Below are 26,314 nucleotides of genomic sequence, written 5' to 3' on the forward strand. Positions count from 1 at the left end.
CTGAATTAATGCGGACTGATGGCTTCAACAAAAGCACAGCTTTGGAGCTCATTGTTGTTCTGTCTTTAAAGGTTTTTATGTTATCCTTCAAAATCAATTCTCCTATGGAGAAAATTAATGACCTACTTACAGAACTTGACTGTTGCACTATATTGATCAGACAAACAGGTGGTCCCGCCCAAAACTCATGCTATTTTTTGAACCAGAAGTTGACATGTTGGGCTGCAACAAATTGAAGCAATTTTGTGAAAGTGCTGCAAAGCCAGTGTTTACAGCTAGAAAGTCAGCCTTCAGAATGGCTTACAGTACTTGTAGATGATTCTGTCTGCACATTAACCTGTAATATGAGAGATTATTTTAACATTAAAAAAATGTCTTCAAACATTTTGGAGTTTTAAGTGAGTTGCAAAAATTACTTTTGTGTAAAAGTATGCTATTTGCACTATAATTATGCACTATATAACACTATAACTATAAGTACTTCAAATATAAAGTAGAAAAGGAAACTTTGAATGTTGGCTTCACAAAGACAAATCTGGATGTTGTCTGTAACAGTTTAAAGGTAACAGATGGATAGATGGAAGGATGGATGGATGGATAAAACAATAGATAGGACAACGGATGGACAGACGGATAAAACAATAGAACAATGGATGGATGGACAGACGGACGGATGGATGGACAAAACAATTGATAGAACAATGGATGGATGGCTGGATGGACAGATAAAACAATACATGGATGGATGGACGGACAGATTAAACAATAGATGGATGGACGGATGGATGGAACAATAGATAGAATGATGGATGGATGGAAGGATGGACAGATAAAACAATAGATGGACAGACGGACAGATAAAACAATAGATGGATGGACGGATGGATGGAACAATAGATAGAACGATGGATGGAAGGATGGATGGATGGATGGACAGATAAAACAAAAGACAGACAGACAGATAAAACAATAGACGGACGGACAGACAGATAAAACAATAGACGGACAGATGGATGGATGAAACAATAGATAGAACGATGGATGGACGGATGGATGGAACAATAGATAGAACGATGGATGGAAGGATGGATGGATGGATGGACAGATAAAACAAAAGACAGACAGACAGATAAAACAATAGACGGACAGATGGATGGATGAAACAATAGATAGAACGATGGATGGATGGATGGATGGATAAACAATAGATGGACAGATGGACAGATAAAACAATAGACAGACGGATGGATGGATGGATGGATGGAACAATAGATAGAACGATGGATGATGATAGATAGATGGATGGATGGATAGAACAATAGATAGAATGATGGATGGATGGATGGATGGATGGACGGACAGATAAAACAATAGATGGATTGATGGGACAACAGATAGAACGATGGATGGATGGATGCATGGATAGAACAATAGATAGAAAGATGGAGGGATGGAAGGACAGATGGACAGATAAAACAATAGACGGATGGACGGATGGATGGAACAATAGATAGAAAGATGGAGAGATGGATGGATGGAACAATAGATAGAACGATGGATGGATGAATGGATGGATAAACAATAGATGGATGGACGTACAGATAAAACAATAGACAGATGGATGGATGGAACAATAGATAGAAAGTTGGAGGGATGGATAGAACAATAGATAGAAGGATGGATGGATGGATGGATGGATGGATGGACAGATAAGACAATAGTTGGATGGACGGATGGATGGAACAATAGATAGAATGATGGATGGATGGACGGATGGATGGAACAATAGACAGAATGATGGATGGATGGACAGACAGATAAAACAATGGATGGACGGATGGAACAATAGACAGAATGATGGATGGATGGACAGACAGATAAAACAATGGATGGACGAATGGAACAATAGATAGAATGATGGATGGATGGACAGACAGATAAAACAATAGATGGACGGAGGGACAGATAAAACAATAAACGGATGGACAGATAAAACAATACATGGTCAGATGGACGGATTGAATGATGGATGGATAAAACAATAAATGACGTACAGATAAAACAATATATGGACGGATGGACGGATGGAACAATAGATGGATGGACAGAACAATAGATAGAAAGATGTAGGGATGGATGGATGGATAGAACAATAGATAGAACAACGAATTGATGGAAGGATGGATGGATGGACGGACAGATAAAACAATAGATGGACGGACGGATAGATGGATGGAACAATAGATAGAACGATGGATGGATGGATGGACAGACGGGCGGATAAAACAAAAGATGGACGAATGGACAGATAAAAAATAGATGGATGGACGGATGGATGGAACAATAGATAGATCAATGGACGGACGGATGGATGGATGGATGGATGGACGGATAAAACAATAGATGGACGGAAGGACAGACAGTTAAAAAATAGATGGACGGACGGTTGGATGGAACAATAGATGGATAAACGGACGGACAGAGGGATAGAACAATAGATAGAACAATGGATGGATAGAACAATAGATAGAATGATGGATGGATGGAAGGATGGACAGACAGATGGATGGAAGGACGGATAAAACAATAGACGGTTGGACAGATAAAACAATAGATGGATGGACGAACAGAAGGACGGATGGATGGAACAATAGATAGAACAATGGACGGACGGATGGATGGATGGATAAAACAATAGATAGACAGACAGATGGACAGAGAGACGAATGGATGGATTTCATTGCCCACCACAAGAAACCTGTGAAGTACAGCCAGAAGGTTTATGCCAAGTTTGGACAATACATCAATTCTGACCTCGGGTTAGGGATTTAATTTTTTCTGAAAAACTCAAGATTACAGTAGAGAGGGTATAAATCCCAACAGTGTCATTCCAGGAATCTGACAGGTTCAGACATGTGTTTGTTTATTAGTGATTTCTCAGAGACATTGAGTGAGAAAGTCTTCACTTGTTTGCTCACAGTCTTTCTGAAGATCTTCACACTACTTTAACACAGTAGCAGGTGTGACAACAGTCAGTGCTCTCTCTGTCTAAATTGCATTGAGTCGTTTTTGTCAGGAGCTCTAATTTGCTTTCCTTTATTGAATTTTTCATCTCACACTTTTTACTTACAAGGGTAAAAGCAAGAGAGAGGTAGAGAGAGAGACAAATGAAAATGCATGTGTGAACTCCTTCACCCCTTTACCAAAATCAAACATTTAATTTAAGTTATGCCATGCATACCAGGCTGTTATTAAAGCTTGAGATTCATTATTAATACACTATCACTTAGAGCCAAGCTGATGGATAATGCTGTTAAAGGACGAAACCTCTTTCTCTGTCTTTCTGAAATGAACTCGTAGCATAGTAGTGTAACTTTGTAAGAGTAATCTGATATAATGTCATCTTATATTTCATATGAATATTAATTAATACATTCGTGCTGGTTATTATTGCTTTTAAAGATCTGTGGTCTAAAAAGCAATAAGAATAATTAAAGTAGAACACTGAGCATAGAGTGCAGTGTGTGTGTATGTGTGCTCCATAGCCTCAGGACTGTGTGTGAACATGAGGAAAGACCTGCTATTCTGTCTCTCACAGTAATCAGTGCACGTCACTGAGCTATATTTTATTAAACTGCCCATGTTCTCTCTATCACTTCACACTCATTCACTGGGCTGTAGGAAAATGGCTTTACGACAAAGAGCGCATGGAGGAAATCAGTCTTATCTCTTCCACATCACACATTTGACTGATCAAATATGCAAAGTAAACAGGTGCTGCAGAAATGCACTCTATGACCCACTGCAATGGAGAACATGAGCTTTCCATCAATGTCATATAATAATCACTGCAGCATTTGATACGTTTTATGCGGACAATGATGAGAAATGATCATGCCACATTATTGCTTTGAGTTTCATGTTTAGGGTTCCCCAACACTAAGGTCGTCCTCCATTATGTTTAAATATTCACATTGAATATATATATATATATATTATTCTTTTTAAGTGTTTAAGTGCTTAAACTAAAGATGTTATTATTTAAAAATCCAGATTGAGGATGATAAAGCCTGGGAATTCAAAGGAAGAATGCATTTGGATGCATTTTGGGTGGAAAAACGTTTAATGTAATGGCAAACAAAATAATTTCCATATTTGAAATATTTATCTGATTGAACATTTTTACTTATTTTCAAAGTGTTCGTTTTTACAGAACCAAAAAAGGATCAAAAACAGGACCAAGACCCCAAAACAGGCCTATTGTACAGCACCACATGTAAAGATAATTACCAAATTACTTTGAATTATTATTATTAGTATTATTGCAACATATACCAAGAATCAGAGACAATATTATTTATATGACACACAATACAGAAGAGAAAACACTCAAGAAACACACAATAAAGCAAAAAATTAAAAATTAAAAGAGTAAAAAAAAAAAAAAAAAGAAAGAAAAAAAAAACGATTTCACAGCCTCTAGATATGTCTAACAAATTATTGTTGAGTTGAATTATTGAATAATTATATTAGATGTATTATTGATGCATTTGGATGCCTTTTTTATTGTATTTTTTGTGATGGTACACAACATTTTCAATATTTAATGTAATTTAATTTAAAGCGTTTTAAGCTTGAATGTAAAGTATGCTTGAGATAAAAGCATCTGGCAAATTAAAATATTTACGATGCATTTATTTATTTAATAAAAAAAATAGATAGAAAGTCAAATAATTTTTATTATTTATGATGCATTTAGATAGCAGACAAGAGAATTTCAATATTTGAAATATTTATTTAGTTATTTATTAGATTTGATGAACATTTTAAAAGCATTCATTTTTTTATTTTTATTATTTAATCAAATAATTATATTTGAAATATTTATGAGGTGTTTGGATGCATTTTTTTAGATGGCAAACAAAAAGGCATGCAATTAGGTGTGATCAACTTTTTAAAAATGTTCATGTCAAGCAAACACATTTCCACATAGAATATACTTTAAATATTACTGAAACACATTTTTGTGTACCCAAAGTGTACCCAAACCAAAGATTTTCTATATTGAAAATGATATTCCTGTAGCTTAACTGGTAAAACATGGCACTAGTTGTACCTAGCTCATGGGTTCAATACCAGGGAATGCATGCACAGTGTCTGTCAAATGTGTAAATACAAATATTTATGATGCATTAAAAAAGAAAATATTCAAAAATGTTTGAGAGAGCAAACCAAATTATTTCCATATATAAAATATGCATACATGAATTAAGATTAATTTTCTTTTTAGCATATTTCTAACCATAATGACAGATTTCATAACTTCACAACTGCCCAAACACCACAGCAGCATTCTGAAAGCTATTTAAACAGCTGTTTCCTCCATGTGCGCGGTGGATGTTCGCGTATCAGGTGTGAACTCATCGAGTCATACTCTGCCTCTCATTTATTTCTGGGTCGCCCTTCAGATGCTCGAGTGTGTCACCACAGAAATTACCTCTCTGTCTCTTTCTACCTCACTTAACACCTCTCTCTTCCAATGTTCGTTTCCTTCATGCCTCCCCCTCTCACTTATTTTCACCCTTTTTGCGTTAATGCCTCCCTAGATTTCATTCCCACCAGCTCGCACCACGCCTCTCTCTCTTTCTCTCTCTCTTCTACCCCTCCGCTCACTCTCTCACTTCCTCACATCCCCTACTCTCTCTCCCATCACATCGCCGGCTTCATCATCTCCGTCTGTGTCTCGGTCTCTCTGCCTCGCACACACGCTTACAATCATTCTCTGGCTCCCACACGTGTCATAAAGGACCCGAGGACAGCTCTTCCCCGCTCTCCAAACGTGTCCTGCTGTGGTTTGTCTCCTCTCTGACGGCTGAAGCTTGAAGAAGGCCATGGAGCACAGCCACATCTTCACCGTGCTGTCCCCCAACTCCAGTTCCTGGAGCCCTCGTGGATGCCCTCTCGGACAGTTGCCCGTCATCTTCTATAGTTGTTTGCTTTGCCTCGGCCTGCCTGGTAAGACCCCTAAAAGACACATTTTCTACACTAATTAGTGCACAATTGTGTCTCTGCATGATTCTTGTCTGTGTATGTATGAAGTGCATGGCCGAAACGAACACAGACATTGAGGGGGGTGCATCCCCCCCCCAAAATGTTCAGATTAGATCTGGGGATTTTCAATGGCAAATTTTTAGTTTTACGTTTATTCCCCCAGAATCTTGAATGTTTGTTTACATCCTTGACAAAGTGCTCCGTGACCTCGTGGGATGCACCTGTGTTGGCACCAGAAATGTGGATAAACAGTGAAATTAAAGGTCATCGGTCACCAGTGATCATTTCCTCAAGATACTAATCGTATATCAACAAGAAATAGCCCAGTTGTGTTTCTCCACAAATGGTGAAATTAGATTAATTTCTGTCTGGAATGACCCGAGGAGTCATAAGAATGATCCATAAGACGTCTTGACTAGTTGTCGTATTAATTGGCCTTTAGTGTTAAATATTCAGCCTCTCAAACACTACAATAGGAGGTTGATTGCTCATTTACTACTAATGGTATTATTAGGAGGTGTGCACCCTCCTGAACAATTTAATCAAACCTCCTCTCTCAGGGTGGACTCAACGAACGAGCTGTGGAGAATGAGTCGTTTGCCAGATTGAGATAAATCGGCATGCCCTTGAGCAAAGCACTCAGCCTGAGCCGTTTACACAAATATTTTCATTTGCTTTCTGAGGCAGTCAGTATTCCTGTTGCTCAGCTGCTAAATAGCAGCGAAGATTTCGACTCGGACATGGATCGGTGGGACGAATAGAGGTGTGATGATCAGATTTGAGTCTGTATTCAACATTGTGTGAAAGTCATCGCACCTGTCAGTGGTTTGGGTAGATGGAATTGATAGTACAAGCAGGAATGGCAGAGAGGAAGCATCTCAAAGGAGTTAGAAAGTGAGAAGCATGGAGCTGAAAGACAGAATAGAAAAGGAGAGAGTGGTGGACTAAAACAAAAGGTGTGATAAAATAGGATAGAAGTGAAGAGCGAGAATGTTTTTGTTTACAGTTTTATAGGGCGGCATGGACATTTTTTTTCAACGTCAAGATTTTAGGTTAGAGTATATTTTATATGTTGTAACTGTAATCATTTCTTTTAAGTTTTCAACCATTTTTAATCACCTTTTTGCAGTTCACTGAACTAGACCTGTGGTGTGACAATAAAACAATCAGCCACGAGATGTCTTGCGTTACAATGATTTTTCCGTGGTGTTCTTAGGCACAACATCAAGTGGAGTGCTTGAAGTCCTCTTTAACATATAGTACAACCCATTCTGATCTCATGAAAATTACGTGAAATTTTGCTAAATGATATTACATGGTTTCTTACACATATCGCGCAGTTCCAGGATGAAATGTCCACTGTGTGGCACAAAAGGCGAGCTACATTTTCTCCCAAACAGATGAGGTTTTAAAGGTTTATGCTCTATTGAGTTTTAAATCAACAAAACAGACCTCCTTACCTAGTGTCAGAAAAAGCGTGGCATGAAGAATGCAATCGCTCAAGCAACCACGTCATTTTGTGGTGCTTCTATGACACTTTCGGCTCACGTGTCGACTCGCATGCTCTTCAGGACTCGTACTCCGATCCTTTACATCACAAGTGCAACACTCTATCAGTTGAGCTACCGCACAATTTGATCACATTCGAACAAGCATGTAAATGTAGCTGGTAATGTAATGCATATGTTAAAGTCATGCGATATCGTAAAAGTGTTTTGATGTCATAAAATAGCATTGTGCGAGTAAGAGGGCGAAAAGTATTTATGAATTCATAAATCGTTTTACTCGTGATTTGTGTGAAAGGGAATTAAAGTAGTTGTTGTTGTAGCGCCTCTAGTGTCCATTTCACCAAGAAACTGCCGTGACATGTACAACAGGCAGGTCAAAATCATTTTGCAAAAATGTAGCTATAGTAACGTGATTGTATCAGACAAGCTTGGTACAACCACTGTAAAGCGTGGCCCCAAGTGGCTTATTGCTTTAATAAAATGGAAGCAACCGCAAAATGCTAAAAGACATAAATGTTCAATGCATAGTTGTATTTATTAATCATAACTGAAAGAAACTGTTCTTCCACTAATTAATTAGTGTAACTATAGGCTGTTTTATAGTAGCCAAGCATCTTAGCATATTAATATTGAATGTGCAGTCACAGGTGTGCTTGAAATGCAGTTCTTCCAATCAGAATTTAGAGTGAACTATCCATAATAGCAGTAATACAATTAAATACACTATAAAAAATAATATATATATATATATATATATATATATATATATATATATATATATATATATATAAATTAATAAAATTAACAAAATGTAAAAAAAGAAAATAAAAAGAAAAAAATTACAGTGTACAAAAAAAAAAAAAAATGCATGAAAATAGAAAACAATAGAAATAGTGCAATGAATTAATTAGATAAATTAATTAGAAACAGAGCTAATAGGGGGTCTGGGTATCTCAGCGAATAAAGACACTGGCTACCACCCCTGGAGTTCACAAGTTCGAATCCAGGGCGTGCTGAGTGACTCCAGCCAGGTCTCATAATCAACCAAATTGGCCCGGTTGCTAGGGAGGGTAGAGTCACATGGGGTGACCTCCTCATTGTCGCTATAATGTGGTTCTCGCTCTCGGTGGGGCGCTTGGTGAGTTGTGCGTGGATGCTGCGGAGAATAGCGTGAAGCCTCCACACGCACTATGTCTCTGCGGTAACGCGCTCAAGTCACGTGATAAGATGCGCGCATTGACGGTCTCAGACGCGGAGGCAACTGAGATTCGTCACTGAGGCGAGTCACTACGCCACCACGAGGACTTAGAATGCATTGGGAATTCCAAATTGGGGAGAAAAAAAAATTCAAGCAATTCACTGATAACTACCGTATAGCAGCATATTAAAAAAAAACAGACAATGCAAGAAATCAGTGTTTTCTCTGCTTTTGACATCAAAAAGTAAACAGGCATGTGCACAACATTTGCACACATTGGATAAGCCGGTAAGAACGCTGCTAAATGTTTTTACATGCAGAGCGAAATTGAGGTAATGGGCAAAAATCTACCTGTGATGAACGGGTTTTTCTTAAACCATTTATGACCTTAACTTGATAAAGGAAAACTGTTTAAACATTTTACATGACCACACACACCCTACATCCAAAACCATGTACTGGCACAGTACGTACTGTATTTGATGAAGGACGCACCTCTCGGCCGGTAAAACAGTATGATATTTTAGGTATACACACGAGTAGAATAGATTGTGTTTGGCATAGAAGTACATATATTTGGACGCAGTGATGTTGTCGGCTTGTCAATATGCCGTGTCGATTGCCCACCCGTCTACTACTGGGGCTCACAAAGCAATTGCATGGAAATAACATGAGATTTATAGTATGTATAAGGAAAACTAAAGAATATTTCAATGGCATATTGCCAAAAATGGCATTTTCACTGCTAAATCAGGGCACTAACACGAGTAGAAACTGCAGAAATCCGAGTGCTTTTCAAATGAGCTCATGGCTGCACGATTGATCGTTGGAGATTAAGCTCATTAAGGTCACTAATTGAAGAGACTGGGCTTTTTTCATTACCTTCTTCAAAGTAAAGCCGTCAGAGTGGGGACTGCTTGATTTGTGTGTTCTCCTGCTGATTTCTATTCAAGACTAAGCGGTTTTAACCAGAAAGTGGCTCTATAGCATCAACATCTATTGGAAGATCACAGATCCACATTAACGATCCTCTAACCAGCTCTATATTGCCCAGGTGCTGTTAGTTGCCACTTAAGAGGTGAAGCCAATGATTTTCAATTTAGGTAAATGATCTGGGGCTCTCTGAGAGCTTACTGCTGGTATGAGGAAAGTACTTAGTGAGGATTTTCGTATTTGTTTCAGGATGTTCAGAATGTTGGGTGAACTTTTAAAGGGTGAATTTTTGAGAGTTGCTGGACCCAAAGGAAAATTTCATGGCTCAGAGGTTGCTCTTTCAAAGCTCAGGAGACGTAATCGAGATTCCCAATGTGTATCATTTATGCATCGAATTTGTCTCTGAAGTTTCTCCTCAAATTAGACAATTGTTGTCATATAGATGAAAAATGTTGAGATCCCTGACTTTTTGGAGACTCTTGGCAAGTTTGAGACATTGTTGAGATCTCTTATGAAATTCTAGGAGACACGTGTGAGATTTCTGGGATCCTTTTACAAGAACTGAAAACAACAGTTTAAAAAAAAAACAAAAGTCTTCATTTTGTCCCAATTTAAAGGAATATTCCAGGTTCAGTACAAGTTAAGCTCAATTGACAGTATTTGTGGCATGATGTTGATTACCACAACAATTAATTTTTTATACCCTTTTCTCCCCAAACTGGAATGCCCAATACCCACTACTTAGTAGGTCCTCATGGTGATGCAATTACTCACCTCAATCCGGGTGGTAGAAGACAAGTCTCAGTTGCCTCTGCTTCTGAGACCGTCAATCTGTGCATCTTATCATGTGGCTCGTTGTGCATGACACTGCAGAGACTCACAGCATGTGGAGGCTCATGCTACTCTCCGCGATCCACGCACAACTCACCACGCGCCCCACTGAGTGCGAAAACCACTAATCGCGACCACGAGGAGGTTACCCCATGTGACTCTACCCTCCCTAGCAACCGGGACAGTTTGGTTGCTTAGGAGACCTGGCTGGAGTCACACGGCACACCCTGGATTTGAACTCGTGACCCCAGGGGTAGTAGTCAGCGTCAAAACTCGCTGAGCTACCCAGGCCCCTCGTTCCTCCTGTTCTTTAAAAAAAGCAAAAATTGAGGTTACAGTGAGGCACTTACAATGGAAGTCAATGGTGAGAGTTTTTGGAGGGTTTAAAGGCAGAAATGTGAAGCTTAAAATGTTATAAAAGCACTTGCATTAAATCTTCGGTTTACTGGCATTACATCGAATTCATGTTACAGGTGTATTGTTTACATCTTGTGGCTATACTTTTGAAAAAGTTAGTATTTTAACGTTTAATGTTTACAGACTTGCCCAGTTCACTTCCATTGTAAGTGCTTCAATGAAACCTGAATTTCTGCTATTTTTAAAGAAAAGGAGGGACGAGTCGAAAATAATTTTTGTGGTAATCAACATTATGCCGCAAATACTGTCTATTGAAATGAACTTGTATTGAACCCGGATTTTTCCTTTGACCTCACTGCTGTCTTAGAGAAACAACAGAGATATTAAATAGATTTCATTTGTTATTTTAATTTCCACTGGGAAGACTCAAGCATGCCAGCTCTCAATCATATTGATTGTGAGTAGCTTAGGTAAAATTTCAGATAATCTTTCTTTCCCCTTGTTCTTTCCTCTATTAACATGCTGTTCAAGTCCAACACCAATTCAGTAACCAAATGAAAACAGCTTCACACTCTTATTCTTATGTTTTGATTACCTTTTGGTATTAAAGCAATGTGGCTATGTCTGATGGTGTTTTTAATATTACATTCTGTAGGTCAACTTTTTGTGTTGAAGTATTTTTTTGATTGGTTATTGATCTGTTGTTCCACTGAGGTCTCTTTTCTTCACCTGTTCAGCACTATATATTATTACATTGCCGAGGTTTTAGAGGTTATCAGTGGAAAATGATTGCAGAATATAATATGTATACTGTGCACAGTATGCAAATTGTCTGTCAAATGGAATACCCAGATGGCCTACTATATTTCTCAAAATATGTAGTGTAAAAATAGTACAAAGGATAGAATATGCATCCCATAATTCAACTGACTTGACCTTCTATGACCTTCTATTACCAGTGTAATGAATAAACCACAAGCAATAATCAATTGGGATTAAAAGAATAGTTCACCCAAAAATGAAAATTCTCTCATCATTTACTCACCCTCATGCCATCCCAGATGTGTATGACTTTCTTTCTTCTGCTGAACTCAAATGAAGATTTTTAGTAGAATATCTCAGCTCTGTAGGTCCATACAATGCAAGTCAACAAGGTCCACAATGTTAAAGCTCCAAAAAGCACATAAAGGCAGAATACAAATAATCCATTCGACTCCAGTGGTTAAATCCATGTCCTCAGAAGCGATATGATAGGTTTGGGTGAGAAACAGATCAATATAGAAGTCCTTATTTTACTATAAATCTCCACTGTCAAACATCCCTTGAAAGCACTCTTTTCTCCTAGGAGTTCTTTTTCTGTTGTTTTTGGCGATTCGTCATGTATATCGCCACCTACTGACAGGGAGGATATTTTATAGTAAAAAGGACTTAAATATTGATCCGTTTCTCACCCACACCTATCATATCACTTCTGAAGATATGGATTTAACCACTGGAGTCGTATGGATTACTTTTATGCTGCCTTTATGTCCTTTTTGGAGCTTCAGAGTTTTGGACCCTGTTGACTTGCATTATAAGGACCTACTACTATAGCTGAGATATTCTTCTTAAAATCTTCATTTGTGTTCTGCAGAAGAAATTAAGTCATACACATCTGGGATGGCATCACAGGGTGAATAAATGAAGAGAGAATTTTCATTTTTGGGTGAACTATCTCTGTAACATTTTCTTGACTTATTAATTGATTGGACATTTTTACACAAAAATGAATGCAAAATTTGTCAAAATAATTTCCAAGATAATAACTGGATGGCACTTAAACATGCAATATGATGAGGTCATGTGACAACTATTAAGCACATTACAGTTTGGAATGTTTACTGTTTTACTTACTGTTGTAAAGTAACAAGCTAGTATTCCATTTCAAGCATAGACAAAATTAGGTCATGTGACAAAAATGTGCGCATTGTAAATAAGCGACAACGTGTAAGGTCATGCAAGCGCCTTAAACGGTTTTCTTTTATCAGGGTACCGTCATACGGTCATCTTAACCGCCGTTTTTTCTGGCTCATCCGATGTGCTTAAGTGTTGTGTGCATGCTTGTTTACATTTTGACATCAACAGCAGAGAATAACCCGATGATTTCATGTCTCATGTAAACAGTTTTCTTGCTGATTTTTGGTAGTTATCAGCATATTGGTGTGCATGTAAACATACTCAGTCTAGCATTGTACTGTTTGAAATATCTGCCGCATATTGCTTACACAATTATCTGCAATATTGCTTGCATATTGTTTAACATCATACTTTTTTGTTGGCCTAGTAGACACAATATACACTCACCACCACTTTATTAGGTACACCTGTACATCTACTTATTCATGCGATTATCTAATCAGCCAATCGTGTGACAGCAGTGTAATGTATAAAATCATGCAGATATGGGTCAGGAGCTTCAGTTAATGTTCACATCAACCATCAGAATGGGGAAAAATGTGATCTCAGTGATTTCGACTGTGGCATGATAGTTGGTGCCAGACGGACAGGTTTGAGTATTTCTGTAACTGCTGATCTGCTGGAATTTTCACACACAACAGTCTCTAGAGTGTAAAGAGAAAGATGCGAAAAACAAAAAACATCCAGTGAGAGGCAGTTCTGTGGAAGAAAATGCCTTGTTGATGAGAGAGGTCAATAAGAATTGCCAGACAGAAAGGCTATGGTAACTCAGATTCTGATGGTTGATGTGAACATTACCTGAAGCTCCTGACCCATATCTGCATGATTTTATACATTACACTGCTGCCACATGATTGGCTGATTAGATAATCGCATGAATAAGTAGATGTACAGATGTACCTAACAAAGTGGCAGTGAGTGTATATTCAGTATATACTGTGCACTATTTAGTAAGCAGTACGCTAGTATTCAATTGTGAAGATACACACAACTACACACAGACACACTGTCCTGGTAGACAGAATGCAAACAGAGCCATTAAAATTGGTTGGTCCTGTTCTCGGCCCCAGAGAGCAGAACAAAGACAGGAGGTCAAGTGAAATCAATATGCTTACGACGTTGACCACAACTAAATGGAAATGTCAGGAATTCAACAACCAATTCCTTTTGTTTGCCTAAACAAGCTACATTCTCAACGGGGCATCCGGATAGATTAATCCAGTGAAAGTGAAATCCTGAGACAAAAGCAGAATGGACAGTGGAGTAAAGAAAATAAGACTTGGATAAACGTAAAACGAAGTAGAATGAAAAAGAGTGTAACATGATCACACAGGAAATCAACTTTTGCTCCCAACACCTGTTTTACCACTTCTAAAACGTTGCACGTGCAACCTCAAAGACACAGGTTCTGGTCCTGTTGGAACCAAGAAGTAATCACATTCAAATAAACAATGGTGAGCATAATTCAGAAAGTTGCATTTTCACTAAAAAATTACATGTTTACTCCACTGCAGGTTAGGTTTTTGGTTGGGGTTATGGGGTAGAGTTAATAAAACATGCATTCCTGTTGACTGTATTAAACCATTTACAACTAATATTTGATTTTGGCGACCCTCTGTGGACATTTTACCTGGGAACTGGAGCTCAAATATGCCCATACATTCAATAACACTTCCAGTTTCAGCCACTGGGGGCAGTGCTTCGAATATTGGTGAGCACAGACCGATTTCAGCAGCAAAACTTTTGAACAACTGTTGCCGAATTCACAGTGTGATTAATCTGGATGGTGGGATTGGATGAATTTTATTGCACTTTTATTGGTTTTATGTTCAGCTGCAGTATTAGAAACAAATCACCGGTATGAACTAAACAGTCATAACAGGACTTGCAATAACTAAGACTCACTTAAATTGAATGACCGCAACTAAATGAACACTAATTGAAAACATGAGGCACTTTTTACAAATAGAGAGCATGTTTATGTCCCATTACTTGCTCTAAACCCATGATTTTCGCAGTAAGAACTATTTACCATGTTAGATAAGCTATTACCTCACATAAAAGTAACATTGCATGAAAGGTAGCTAGTTTTAAACATCCAAATGTCTGTTTGAAGAGGTATTGACCTTCTCAACTATATTTAACAATTAAAATTATCCAATGATGTAATACTTTTGAAAAAAAAAATTGGAATTTATATTCAAATCATTGCAGTAAAAAAAAAAATAATAAGATATATATATATATATATATATATATATATATATATATATATATATATATATATATATATATAATAATAATAATAATATATATATATATATATATATATATATATATATATATATATATATATAATCATTATTTAATTAAAATGGACTCAAAATTTAGTAATATTTTGCTGTTTAATATTTAGCTGTGATTTGTGCACTTTTGACCATTTGGGGAACTGATATTCAATAATGTGTAGTAAAAATAATTTAATTAATTTAATATACCCAAAATGTACTAATATTTAGCTGTGTAATGTTTAGCTGTGACTCAATTGTTTCTACTAGACAGCAATGAAATTAAATGATGTGCAAATGGAGACTTTTATACTCCAGTAATCTTACATGTGTCTCTGGAGTCTCAGAGGAGATCTTAACAATGTCTCAAACTGTGCTCAGATTTGCTCCAATGAAAAAGCAGTTTCACAAAAATTGTCCTCTGGGAGAAAGACTTGATGGCGTGCATTGTTTATACGTGAGCCGTCCCATGTGTGAGAGATATAGAGAGCTTTGTTGTTTTAATTGATATATAGTCGTGAGTCTGAGTGTCTTCAGTGAAGTTCTGAAAAGGTAAAATTGGACTTGGTTCTTCAGATTTGATTGCATCATTTGATGCATCTCTGTGTGGCTCTCATTTTCTATATTTCTCTAAATGGATTCTTGGTTGTCTGCATTTGCTGGCTTTTATGCAAATGTGAACGTGTGAGTTTGAAGCAACAGTCGTTGTAATTTGCAATCAGCTGATGTTCTGGAACTGTGAATTGCAATTCTCCAGACTCCTGACTGGCATATGTAATCCGATTCCATCATTATTAGCAGCCTGACGGGCTGTCAGACGGACAGAGAGTGGTGTGTGCTGAAAAACACGATTCAAGACAAAAAACAGATGCAAAAGACTTTGATCCTTCATTGAATAGACCGGTGGTTCTCAACTGGTTTTGCTATAGGACAAAGATCGTACGTTGGACATAAAGTGGCGACCCAACGCAGAGCCAAAATTATTTATTGTACAAAACTTAACCAAAATGTCCTTAAAATAAAACATTGAAATTTGAACTGCATGAAATGCATAGGCCCAACAATATGCTAAATTATTTACATCTGAAGTGGACAAATAATTTTAATGTCTAAGTGTCTATTGAATTTGAATGGTTTTATGCTCTGGGCAACCTATAATCTGCCGCACAAACAAACCATGTTTATCCCCCAATTTGTTCTCATAGAACCATGTTACTATACCTATATTTTTGCTAAATTATTTGTACACGGCTCGTTGTACGTATCCAGGGGCATGGCCACAAGGGTGGCACGGGGTGGCAGCTGCCACCCTAAATAGAAGCTTTGCCACCCCACTTTCGACCATTAAAATATCACTATTTGTATACTGATGTAATGCTACGTTTCACAGTCTTTAGAGTTCAATAAGTTTTTGAGCAGCGTGTATGGAGAGACAGCCCAGAACGCGCATGTCCGAGAATGTAAATAGAGACATAGCCAGATTTTAATTATTTAAATTATGTTTCGACATCTCCGAGATTAGCTGATCAACAGACTTGATCTCCGGATTAATTACTAATTAATTTTAAAAGGTAATGTTAAAATATCTAAGCAAACATTAAGATGTCAATAAAATGTAAGTGTGAGCTAAATAATATTCAGTGGGGCAGCAGTGTTCATTGTGTACGCTTATCTTCACTCCCTCCCTCACTCAATTTGTTTCGGTGCCACTAAGTTCAACATGTAAAAATGGCAGACTATCCATCACAGTAACGGCTCAATATTATTCCTCATCTTGCTGCACAGAATCTGGCAACAGTCAGTCATGTGTCTAGCTAACTAATGTTAATCTAAATTAATCGGCTGTGTGGTTATTTTACAGGAAATTCTCATTTACACTGTAAAAGACATTTCAATACACTTCAGTATTCATGCTAACTTACTGCTACTTGAGGCAGTTAAACGCTGTGCAATTAGAATAGATGAATTATTACAAATCGTATTTTTTTATAAGGTACCTTTAATTGTCATTAATGTGCTTTTTTATGTTGCTGTTACCTAGAGTATGCTGTGTGACAGAATAAGGCCCAAATGAAGAGGGAGACGTAGACAGCTATTTTGATAAAAAATCAAAGCAGGATGGAAAGGATGCAGGAGAGCAGGAGCAGAGAGCAGAGGCTGCTTTACAAAAGGTTGAATTCAACAAAGAGTGGAATGCAGTGGAGGGACAGAAAGAGGATGGAGAGAAGATATTGGAAGTAGAAAGTGACACAGAAGAAAAGGAAGAGCAAGGTAGAGAGGCATGCTCATGGCATGCCCATTGTTAACAACAGTGTTGTCATAATTCTTCATTTAGGTTAGATCAGTGAGTACATTTAAAGGAATACTTCACCTTAACATGACAATTCTGTCATCATTTACTCACTCTCATGTTGTAAATATTATCTATTTACATTGTATGTGTAATATTAGTCATGTGCTCATTGAATAATATTCATTTATTCAAAATGTTACCTAAATATTGTCCTCATATTGGCTGTAGTTTGCAGTCCTGTGTTGGTAGTCTATAGACCTTTTTCACAGACTGCGATGACGCGTTTCCGTCTTATTTAGCAGCTTTTTATATTACACATTTTTTAAATATTGAGTGTAAATTTATAACTTTATGCTTTGTGTTATATTAGCCTGGAATTAGTTTTAAAAAATGAATTACCACAGATGCGAGGGGGTTTCAATTACAGCTGAGAGAGTGGCAGTAAATTTGGCATCTTCTCCCATCTGACTGTCTAAATCCACCACTCTCTATTTTTTTCCTCTTCTGGAAAGTCATTCAAACGTAAGAGTGGATTTTTTTCTTTTGGTCTTGGAGCAAATGGGTAAGTGAAAATAATATTTGTTGTAATCTCCCAATCACCGCTGTTGACGTTTACCCTGCAAACGTTTACTTTGGCATTCCAAAACCCGGAGTATGAAAAAGGTCTATTGACTGAAATGCTGCAGGCAGTAGTCACTCTCTGGCTGGAATAGGCTGCATGAAGTCATCACTTAACAACACACTATATGCCTATAAATAAGTGATTGAATAGTGTTTGAAGCTTTCCCATTGATAAATTCAGTTTGACTCAAAACAGATTTTAAATCACATCTGAAAGCTATAATCCTTGAATGTGATTTCTTAAAGGCTCAATGAATTTTATGCTTTAGTATAGAGGTAGTATGAGGATCATACTGTAATATCATCATGTCCTTGCCTTTAGACCAATGCACAAATCAGATATTCTACTGTACATATATATTTAGCACCTTTGAACTGAACTGAGAGCAGTTTACGCTCACTGCCTCAAATGTACCTCTACAGCAGAGTCCCATCAGGAGCAGGTTCCTGCACAAGTGCTCTTCAACACACAGGAGGAGCTGAATTTGAACAGCTCTGTCTCCTGAGCTCCTGCTGCCCTAACTCATTAATGCTGTTAATCCTGACAATGCAACCGCAATAAAGCAATATATATACACTGTGTGCCCAATTAATAGGCAAGTGAGTATTCTGATCGTATCATTATTTCCATGCACATTTTCCAACTCCGAACCATATAAACTTGAATGCTTATTGGATTCAATCATTTTCAGGTGGTATGTATTTGTGTAATGAGGGAGGGTGTGGCGAAAGTGACTAACACCTTATATCAAGGTGTGCATAATTATTAGGCAGCTTCATTACCTGGGCCAAAATGGGCCAAAAAAGAGATTTAACTGACACTGAAAAGTCAAGTATTGTAAAATGCCCTTCAGACGGATGCAACACTCTTGAAACAGCTAAACTATTGAGGAGTGACCACCGGACAATCAAACATTTTGTTGCGAATAGTCAACTGGGGCGCAAAAAACGCATGGAGAAGAAAAGGCGCAAATTAACTGCAAAAGACTTGAGAAGAATTAAACGTGAAGCTACCAGGAACCCATTATCCTCCATTGCCACAATATTCCGGAACTGCAACCTACCTGGAGTGTCCAGAAGTACAAGGTGTCAAATGCTCAGAGACATGGCCAAGGTCAAGAAGGCTGAAACACGACCACCACTGAATATATTCATAAGTTGAAGCGTCAAGATTGATACATGAAGACAGATTTTTTAAAAGTGTTATGGACAGATGAAATGAGAGTGACTCTTGATGGACTAGATGGATGGGCCCATGGCTGGATCACTAATGGACACAGGGCACCACTTCGAGTCAGGCGCCAGCAAGGTGGAGGAGGGGTACTGGTATGGGCTGCTATCATTAAGGATGAGGTAGTTGGACCTTTTCGAGTTGAAGATGGACTGAAACTCAACTCTCAAACCTACTGCCAGTTTCTGGAAAGTACTTTCTTCAAGCAGTGGTACAGGAAGAAGTCCTCAGCATTCAAGAAGGCCATGATCTTTATGCAGGACAATGCTCCATCACATGCATCCAAGTACTCCACTGCATGGCTAGCCAGTAAGGACCTCAAATATGCCCAAATAATGACTTGGCCCCCTTCCTCATCTGACTTAAATCGTATTGAGAACTTGTGGGCCCTTCTCAAACATGAGATTTACGTGAGGGAAGACAATACACCTCTTTGAACAGCATTTGGGAGGCTGTGGTTGCTGCTTCAGTGAAAGTTGATGGTGAACAAATCAAGAAACTGACAGACTCCATGGATGGAAGGCTCATGGCAGTTATTGAAAAGAAGGGTGGCTATATTGGTCACTGAATATTTGTGAAAGGCCAAAAGTGTTATTTAATTGTCATTTTGTGTTACTTATTTGTTGCACCTACTCTAAAAATTGAGAATAAACAATTGAGTTGGGAGAAATTCTTTTTTTAATTTAGTTTTCTAATAATTGTGCACACATATATATTCCCCTGAGAAAGATAAAACTCACTTTTTCTTTGTTAAACATTCAGGTTTGAGGTTCAATAACATTTTGGATTGACTGAGAGCATTGTGTTTGTTCAACAATAGAATTAATCCTGAGGAATACAGTTTGCCTAATACGTAATTGTGCATGCAGTATATATATATATATATATATATATATATATATATACTTAAGTGGTGTGTTACCCCCTCCCCTGCCACCCCATGTATAAAATCCTGCACAGTTTATTCCTGGTGAAATAAACACTAGAGGTGCTAAAGACAATGACTTGTATTCCCTTTCACACAAATTCTGAGTAAAAAGGCAGAATATCAATTCATAAACACCTTTCGACCTGTTACTAACACAATGGCCCCGTTTCCACCTGGTATTAAGATGCATTTTGGGTGATCTGATCACATGTGGTCAGGTGAGACACATGGCTGTTTACTATGGCGGGAACTCTGTGCCCACACATGGTCGCTTAAATGCGTCTCCTGTGATCACTTGTGTTCGGATTTGGAGGGGATGGCCTCTGTTTCATGACGCCATGCATCACTATGTCAGTGTGCTACTGCATGATATTAAAGCGCAACAAAGTCAGAAAAGACCAAGAAAGCACAAAAAAAAAAGCACACTGTTTCTCCCAGATGCGGATGAAAGTTAATCTAAGCACAAACGCAACATGTCCTGCAGAATTATACGTTATATTAGTGGATTACCTGTATTAAAGGAGCTTCAGGTGTCCGTGCTTGTCGTCTGTTTTGATATCAGACACACTGAAGAAGATCTGTGAAGCTCTCGTGATTGTGTATGTATCCGCTTTTAAAAACTTTACGATCAGACAGTTAATTCCTTTTAAAGCCGCTCGTAATTGGCAAAGTTTAAACCCTTGTTTTAGCACAGCAGTTGACTGACAGGTGAGGGGTGGAGCTTCACTGCTGCCAGGACGCATAAAGGATGGATTACTGTTTACACCTCAATTGCGATGTGGACACATGCATTTATAACTACATTCATATGTGGTTTCTGTGATCTGATCACAAAACGGTTTAGACCCCATTTAGACCTGTATTTAGCGCTGACCACGTGATCGGATCATCTGAAACGCATCTTAATACCAGGTGGAAACAGGGCCTATAGTGCATGACTTGTAACAAGATACATTTAACATCTGCATCACATAACCAACTACATTTACAAGCTGGTATCAGTGTGATCAAATTGTGCGGTAGCTCAACTGATAGAGTGTTGCACTTGTAATACAAAGGAACGGGTATGAGTCCCGAAGAGCACGCGAGTCAACACGTGAGCCGAAAGTGACATAGAAGCACCACAAAATGATGTGGTTCCTTCAACAGTTGTGTTTTTCATCTCACATTTGCTTTTCATTACACTATCAGTTAGGTTTCGCTTTTAGTTCCACTTAGTGGACATTTCACCATGCAACTGCTGCAATGTGTGAAAGTACAATGTAATATCATTTTGCAAAAATGTTGCCACAGTCATGCAACTTTCATGAAATCAGGCTACAAATGAAGCTGCATTTAATGTAATGTAATTTTTTACCAAGAGACAGAAGCACTACATTACTATAGAGTTTAATTGGACACACAGACTTTGATGTCAATATCAAACTATTTTCTACCACTTTTACATTGCAATAATGTTTCTTGCTCAGTAGTGGGGGTGTTTCTCCATTAAAAATATCTAAAGATCCTTAAAACATGATAGATTTACTTGATGACACAAAATGCAAAATTACACAAGTCTCGGTTTCAGAGAAATCGTAATTTTGTGAGGTTTGAGCTTAAAACAAATTTATTTATTTTTTTTAAATAGAACGATATTGCCAGTGGGGTAAGAAAAATAACCTTAATTCAAGGGTAAAAGAAGTTTGTGTTCCCTCATTGTTTTACACATAAACCTCACTAAATTTTGTTACATTTCTCTAAAAATCAAGACTCAAAATGTCTTTTTGCTTCTCAAGTAAATGTATCAAGTTTTAAAGATGTTTAGATATTTTTACTGAAAGAAAAAACAAGATAAAAATACTGATTTAGAATATACATTTTTGCCATGCAAAAGTTGATAAGGGAATTAGGTCTTGTCACCCTGAAGGAGTTTATTTTGCTATAAAGACCGACTAACTGTAGATTATCCACCTATTACACGGCTGCTTAACAAATAAAGAATTAAATGGACATGGAATTGATTTGAGTTTAATTTATTTTATCCATTTACTTGTAAAAATCACAGAGCGATACGAGAAGGAATTGTGTGGATGTGCAGTCATTCAGAATTATCAGACCACTGGATGATAATAAGCTTATTCATTTGACCTTCCTATTCCTAACAATGCACGATTAGATGGTTATTTGCATTTTATAATTTGCACTTAGCAAAAAAAAAAAAAACGTTTTTTCCTTCTCACCACAACCTTGTCAGAACTGACCTGTGACCCATATTTGGGTCACGACCCACCAGTTGAGGGCCACTGCAGTCCACTGTTCACACAGGTGCTTGAAGGCTATGGTGACAGTGGTTTTGCTGCAAGTCCAGTGCAGCTAAATATGATTGAGGCAAATTATCTCATGACGTATGAGCTCATCAAACTTTTGCTAATCTTGAACTGACATGCATTTCCCTGAGCAAAATATAATCGTCAGAATTCACGGAGCACGGCATCACAAGCCAACTGGATGGCTGTGGGTTTGGGTAGGAATAACAATTTGTGTTTTTAATCAAAAGTAACACTTTTCAGGTCAACTCATTCACCCTAGCATGTTTCATGAAGTCTTTTGTAGTGAGGCTCTATCCTCCGCACGTCCTTGACCACTGTGTTAAATTGCTGGGCTTAAATAAAGGCAGCACTTTTGTGTGCACACTCTTTTTTTTTTACACAGCAAGGGGTCACAGAAATTGCTGGTCATTTCTCTGCCCATGCATCTCATGCTGCCTGCACATGGCCCGCAGAACAATGCGGGTTGGAATGAAAGGATGGCAGTGAAAGGGTGAGAAGAGGAGCAGTTGGATGCTGTGGGAGGGTCTGGTATCCTTGGGCCTTTTTTCCCTGGTCATTGTGACATGAACGCACAGCACTGCATAAGCACCATCGATTGCATGTAATTGTGCACATGTTGCTGCTGTTTGTTTAAGGTGAAGGATGGGGAGGAAAAAGGCAGACGGGAAGGAGAGGGAGATTAACAAAGTCTCAGAAGGTCAAGTGCTCAGAGCCTGTGTCTTAAGACATACTGTATGTGAATGTGTGTACAGGCAAAAATGCATGAGTGCATACATGTGAAAGTGAGCGCTTGTGTGTGAACACCAGTGCATGTGTGTGAATGTAAATGCGTGAGTGTGAATGTGTGTGCATGCAAGAAAATGTGAGTGCATACGTGTGAATGTAAGTGCATGCAATAAATATGAGTGCATGCATGGGAACATTAGTGCATGCAAGTGAACATGAGTGCATGCATGTTATATGTGTGCATGCAAGAAAATGTGAGTGCATGCGTGTGAATTTAAGTGCATGCTTGTGAATATATGTGCATGCAAGTAAATATAAATACATGTGAACATGAGTGCATACGTGTGAAAGTGAATGCTTTTGTGCGAATGTTTGTATGCCCGCATGCGTGTGAATACATGTGTGAATATAATTGCAGGACGGCATCTTGTGGGGGGGGAGGGGCAAGAGGCACCCTCACTGACAAGTGGGCACCCTGAACTCCACCAGTCATCTCATTTGCAGTCAACCCCACCTCCCTGTCAACAACTTTGGGGACGTGCTGAACGGGTTTCACCCAGGGCGCCATACAAGCTAGAACCGCTAGCGTGTAAATGTGAATGAATGTGTGTGAATGTAAATGCATGTTTGTGAATGTTAATGCATGCAGTTGAATGTGAGTGCATGTATTTGAATATGAATGCAGTGTGTGAATCTGAATTCATGCGTCTGAACAGGAGTGTGTGTATGAATGAGTGTACATGCATGCATGTGCATGTTAATGCATGTGTTTGAATGTGAGTGCAAAAATGCATACATGTGCATGTGAATGCATGCAGGTGAACATGAGTGTGTGTCAGTCAGTTTTCTATTTGCAGTTTGTATGCATGTTGAATTTAGAGTTAAGAGCCATTCTGAGTGAACGCATTGAATAGGAAAGATGGAGAAGCTTTTAATTAAATCTTCACTAAACTGTTTGTGGTGCTGAAATTTCTATGCCACAATATTGTATGATTGGCATTCTTACACCCATACGTATAATAAAGAAGCTTTTTCTCACTTATATGTGCCATTGTCCTGTTGAAAACGTTAAGAGAATGCATATTTTGTCAAATCATTCCCTTTCTCTCTTCTCAAATCAGTCTCAATTTCTTCTCATATTCCACAGCAAACATCCTCACGGTGATCATCCTGTCTCAGCTGGTGCTGCGGCGACAGAAGTCATCATATAACTATCTCCTGGCACTGGCCGTAGCCGACATCCTGGTGCTGCTGTTGATCGTATTTGTGGACTTCCTCCTGGAGGATTTCATTTTGGGAGCTCCTCTGCCCCACTCACTCAACAAAGCTGTTCAGGTGCTGGAGTTCTCCTCCATCCACACGTCCATCTGGATCACAGTGCCGCTGACCGTGGACCGCTACATTGCTGTTTGCCATCCACTACGCTACCACACTGTCTCCTACCCAGCGCGAACTCGCAAAGTGATCCTGGCGGTGTATGCTGGCTGTCTGATCTCCAGTGTCCCGTATTACTGGTGGCCGGAACTGTGGCACGGGTTGCCAGGAGCGAGCGGTGGCAGCCACAGCACTGTGGGGCAGCACGTGTTGGTGTGGGTCCATTGTGCGACAGTCTACCTGCTCCCCTGCTCGGTTTTCTTCTCGCTCAATGCCATCATAGTACGCAAGCTCCATTGTCGACGTAGCTGCTTCCGTCTTCGTGGTTACTCCACTGGAAAGACGACGGCTATCCTGCTGGCCATTACCTCTGTGTTTGCCGTGCTGTGGGCCCCACGCACGCTCATGATCCTTTATCACCTGTACACGGCGCAACCGGCGTTGCCTGGCCCTGCCCGACTGCTGCACCTGGTTACGGATGTGGCAAACATGCTTGCGTTGTTCAACACCGGCGTCAACTTCTTCCTCTATTGCTTTATCAGCAAGCGCTTCCGCAGGATGGCCGCCGCGGTACTAAAGGCGTTTTTCCGATGTCAGAAGCAACCACCACCCTTTTATGCCAGTCACAACTTCTCAATCACCAGCAGCCCCTGGATCTCACCAGCCAGTTCACACTGCATCAAGATGCTGGTGTACCAGTATGATAAGAATGGCAAACCAGTCTGCATATCCTCCTAAACGACAACTGATAAGTCGTGACGTGCCAATATAACACGAAAAGCTTGGGGGAAAGTCCTTCCCAACCTTGAGAAGAAGCTAACCGGCGATGAGCAACAGGTTTGAGTGACAGGAGAGACTGGTTTGTTAGAAAGTGCCTCAATGGGAAAACCAGTGTGAGGTTGTTTTAATGCTGAGTTCCATTCAACAAGTCGGATGTGGATTATTTCTCCTTAATATCTACGATCATAAAGGCATTCCATTGCACGATGTTCAGAAAATGACATTTAAGGAAACAAAACGGCAATGCTCCAATAAGCTTAGCAGGTATTCGATTGTCAAAAGAAAGGTTTCCCAACAAGCAAGTTGTGGAGGATAAACGATGCTATGCAATGCTAGCAGTTGTTTTACAGTTGTACGGTTATCCAAAAAGAGAGTGTATTGTAAAGTATTTTACTCTGCAAACGCTTGATAAACTTTGACTCATTGATGCTTTTTATTTGCTTAAAAGCTAATATTTTTCATGTACTTCTACTTGGGTAACAACATGTTTGTCCTGCACCTGCATCTCGGCGAGTTTCCAGGTTGGAAGCCCAACTTCAAGTGGCGTTCCATTGCACTTTACTAAGTAGGAAGTTGGAAATTCCAACTTTCCGAGTTGAATGGAATTTAGCATAAAACCAAAAACACAGTTTAAAGTCTTACTCTGGCAAAAACAAAAAAAAAAAGCAGGCATGGACATTAGGCTAGAGGTTAATCTAGCCATAACCTTCAGGATATTCATGCAAAAAAGGACTCAATCTTAAAGTCAAGTGGAATAATGAAAGTGTGACTTTCGTTCTAGGCAATGACTAAACAATTAGACAAATATACATGTTAACTTGTTTCGATGTGATTCAAAGATCTTGGCATTTGCCTCCAGTGGTTTTGTCAGGTGATTGCACACTAAAGCAACGTGGGATTTCAAAGCTGGGGAGAAAAGACTCACCG

The 26,314-nt window shown here is 38.7% G+C and overlaps 1 protein-coding gene across 2 annotated transcripts; it reads left to right on the forward strand.

Moving 5' to 3' along the window:
* Window positions 1-5,888: 5,888 nt before the first annotated feature.
* LOC127452001 (probable G-protein coupled receptor 139) lies at window positions 5,889-25,387 on the forward strand. Of its 2 annotated transcripts, XM_051717121.1 has the most exons (3): window positions 5,889-6,015; window positions 23,202-23,204; window positions 24,381-25,387. In XM_051717121.1, exons 1-3 carry the CDS (start codon window positions 5,892-5,894, stop codon window positions 25,343-25,345), a joined length of 1,092 nt encoding a protein of 363 aa, XP_051573081.1. In that variant the 5' UTR covers window positions 5,889-5,891; the 3' UTR covers window positions 25,346-25,387. The 2 variants fall into 2 exon arrangements, with proteins under 2 accessions (XP_051573081.1, XP_051573080.1); XM_051717120.1 differs by lacking the exon at window positions 23,202-23,204 and having other exon boundaries at window positions 5,892-6,015.
* Window positions 25,388-26,314: the final 927 nt, after the last annotated feature.

Source organism: Myxocyprinus asiaticus, chromosome 14, assembly GCF_019703515.2.
Source record: "Myxocyprinus asiaticus isolate MX2 ecotype Aquarium Trade chromosome 14, UBuf_Myxa_2, whole genome shotgun sequence".
NCBI classification, from domain to species: Eukaryota; Metazoa; Chordata; class Actinopteri; order Cypriniformes; family Catostomidae; genus Myxocyprinus; species Myxocyprinus asiaticus.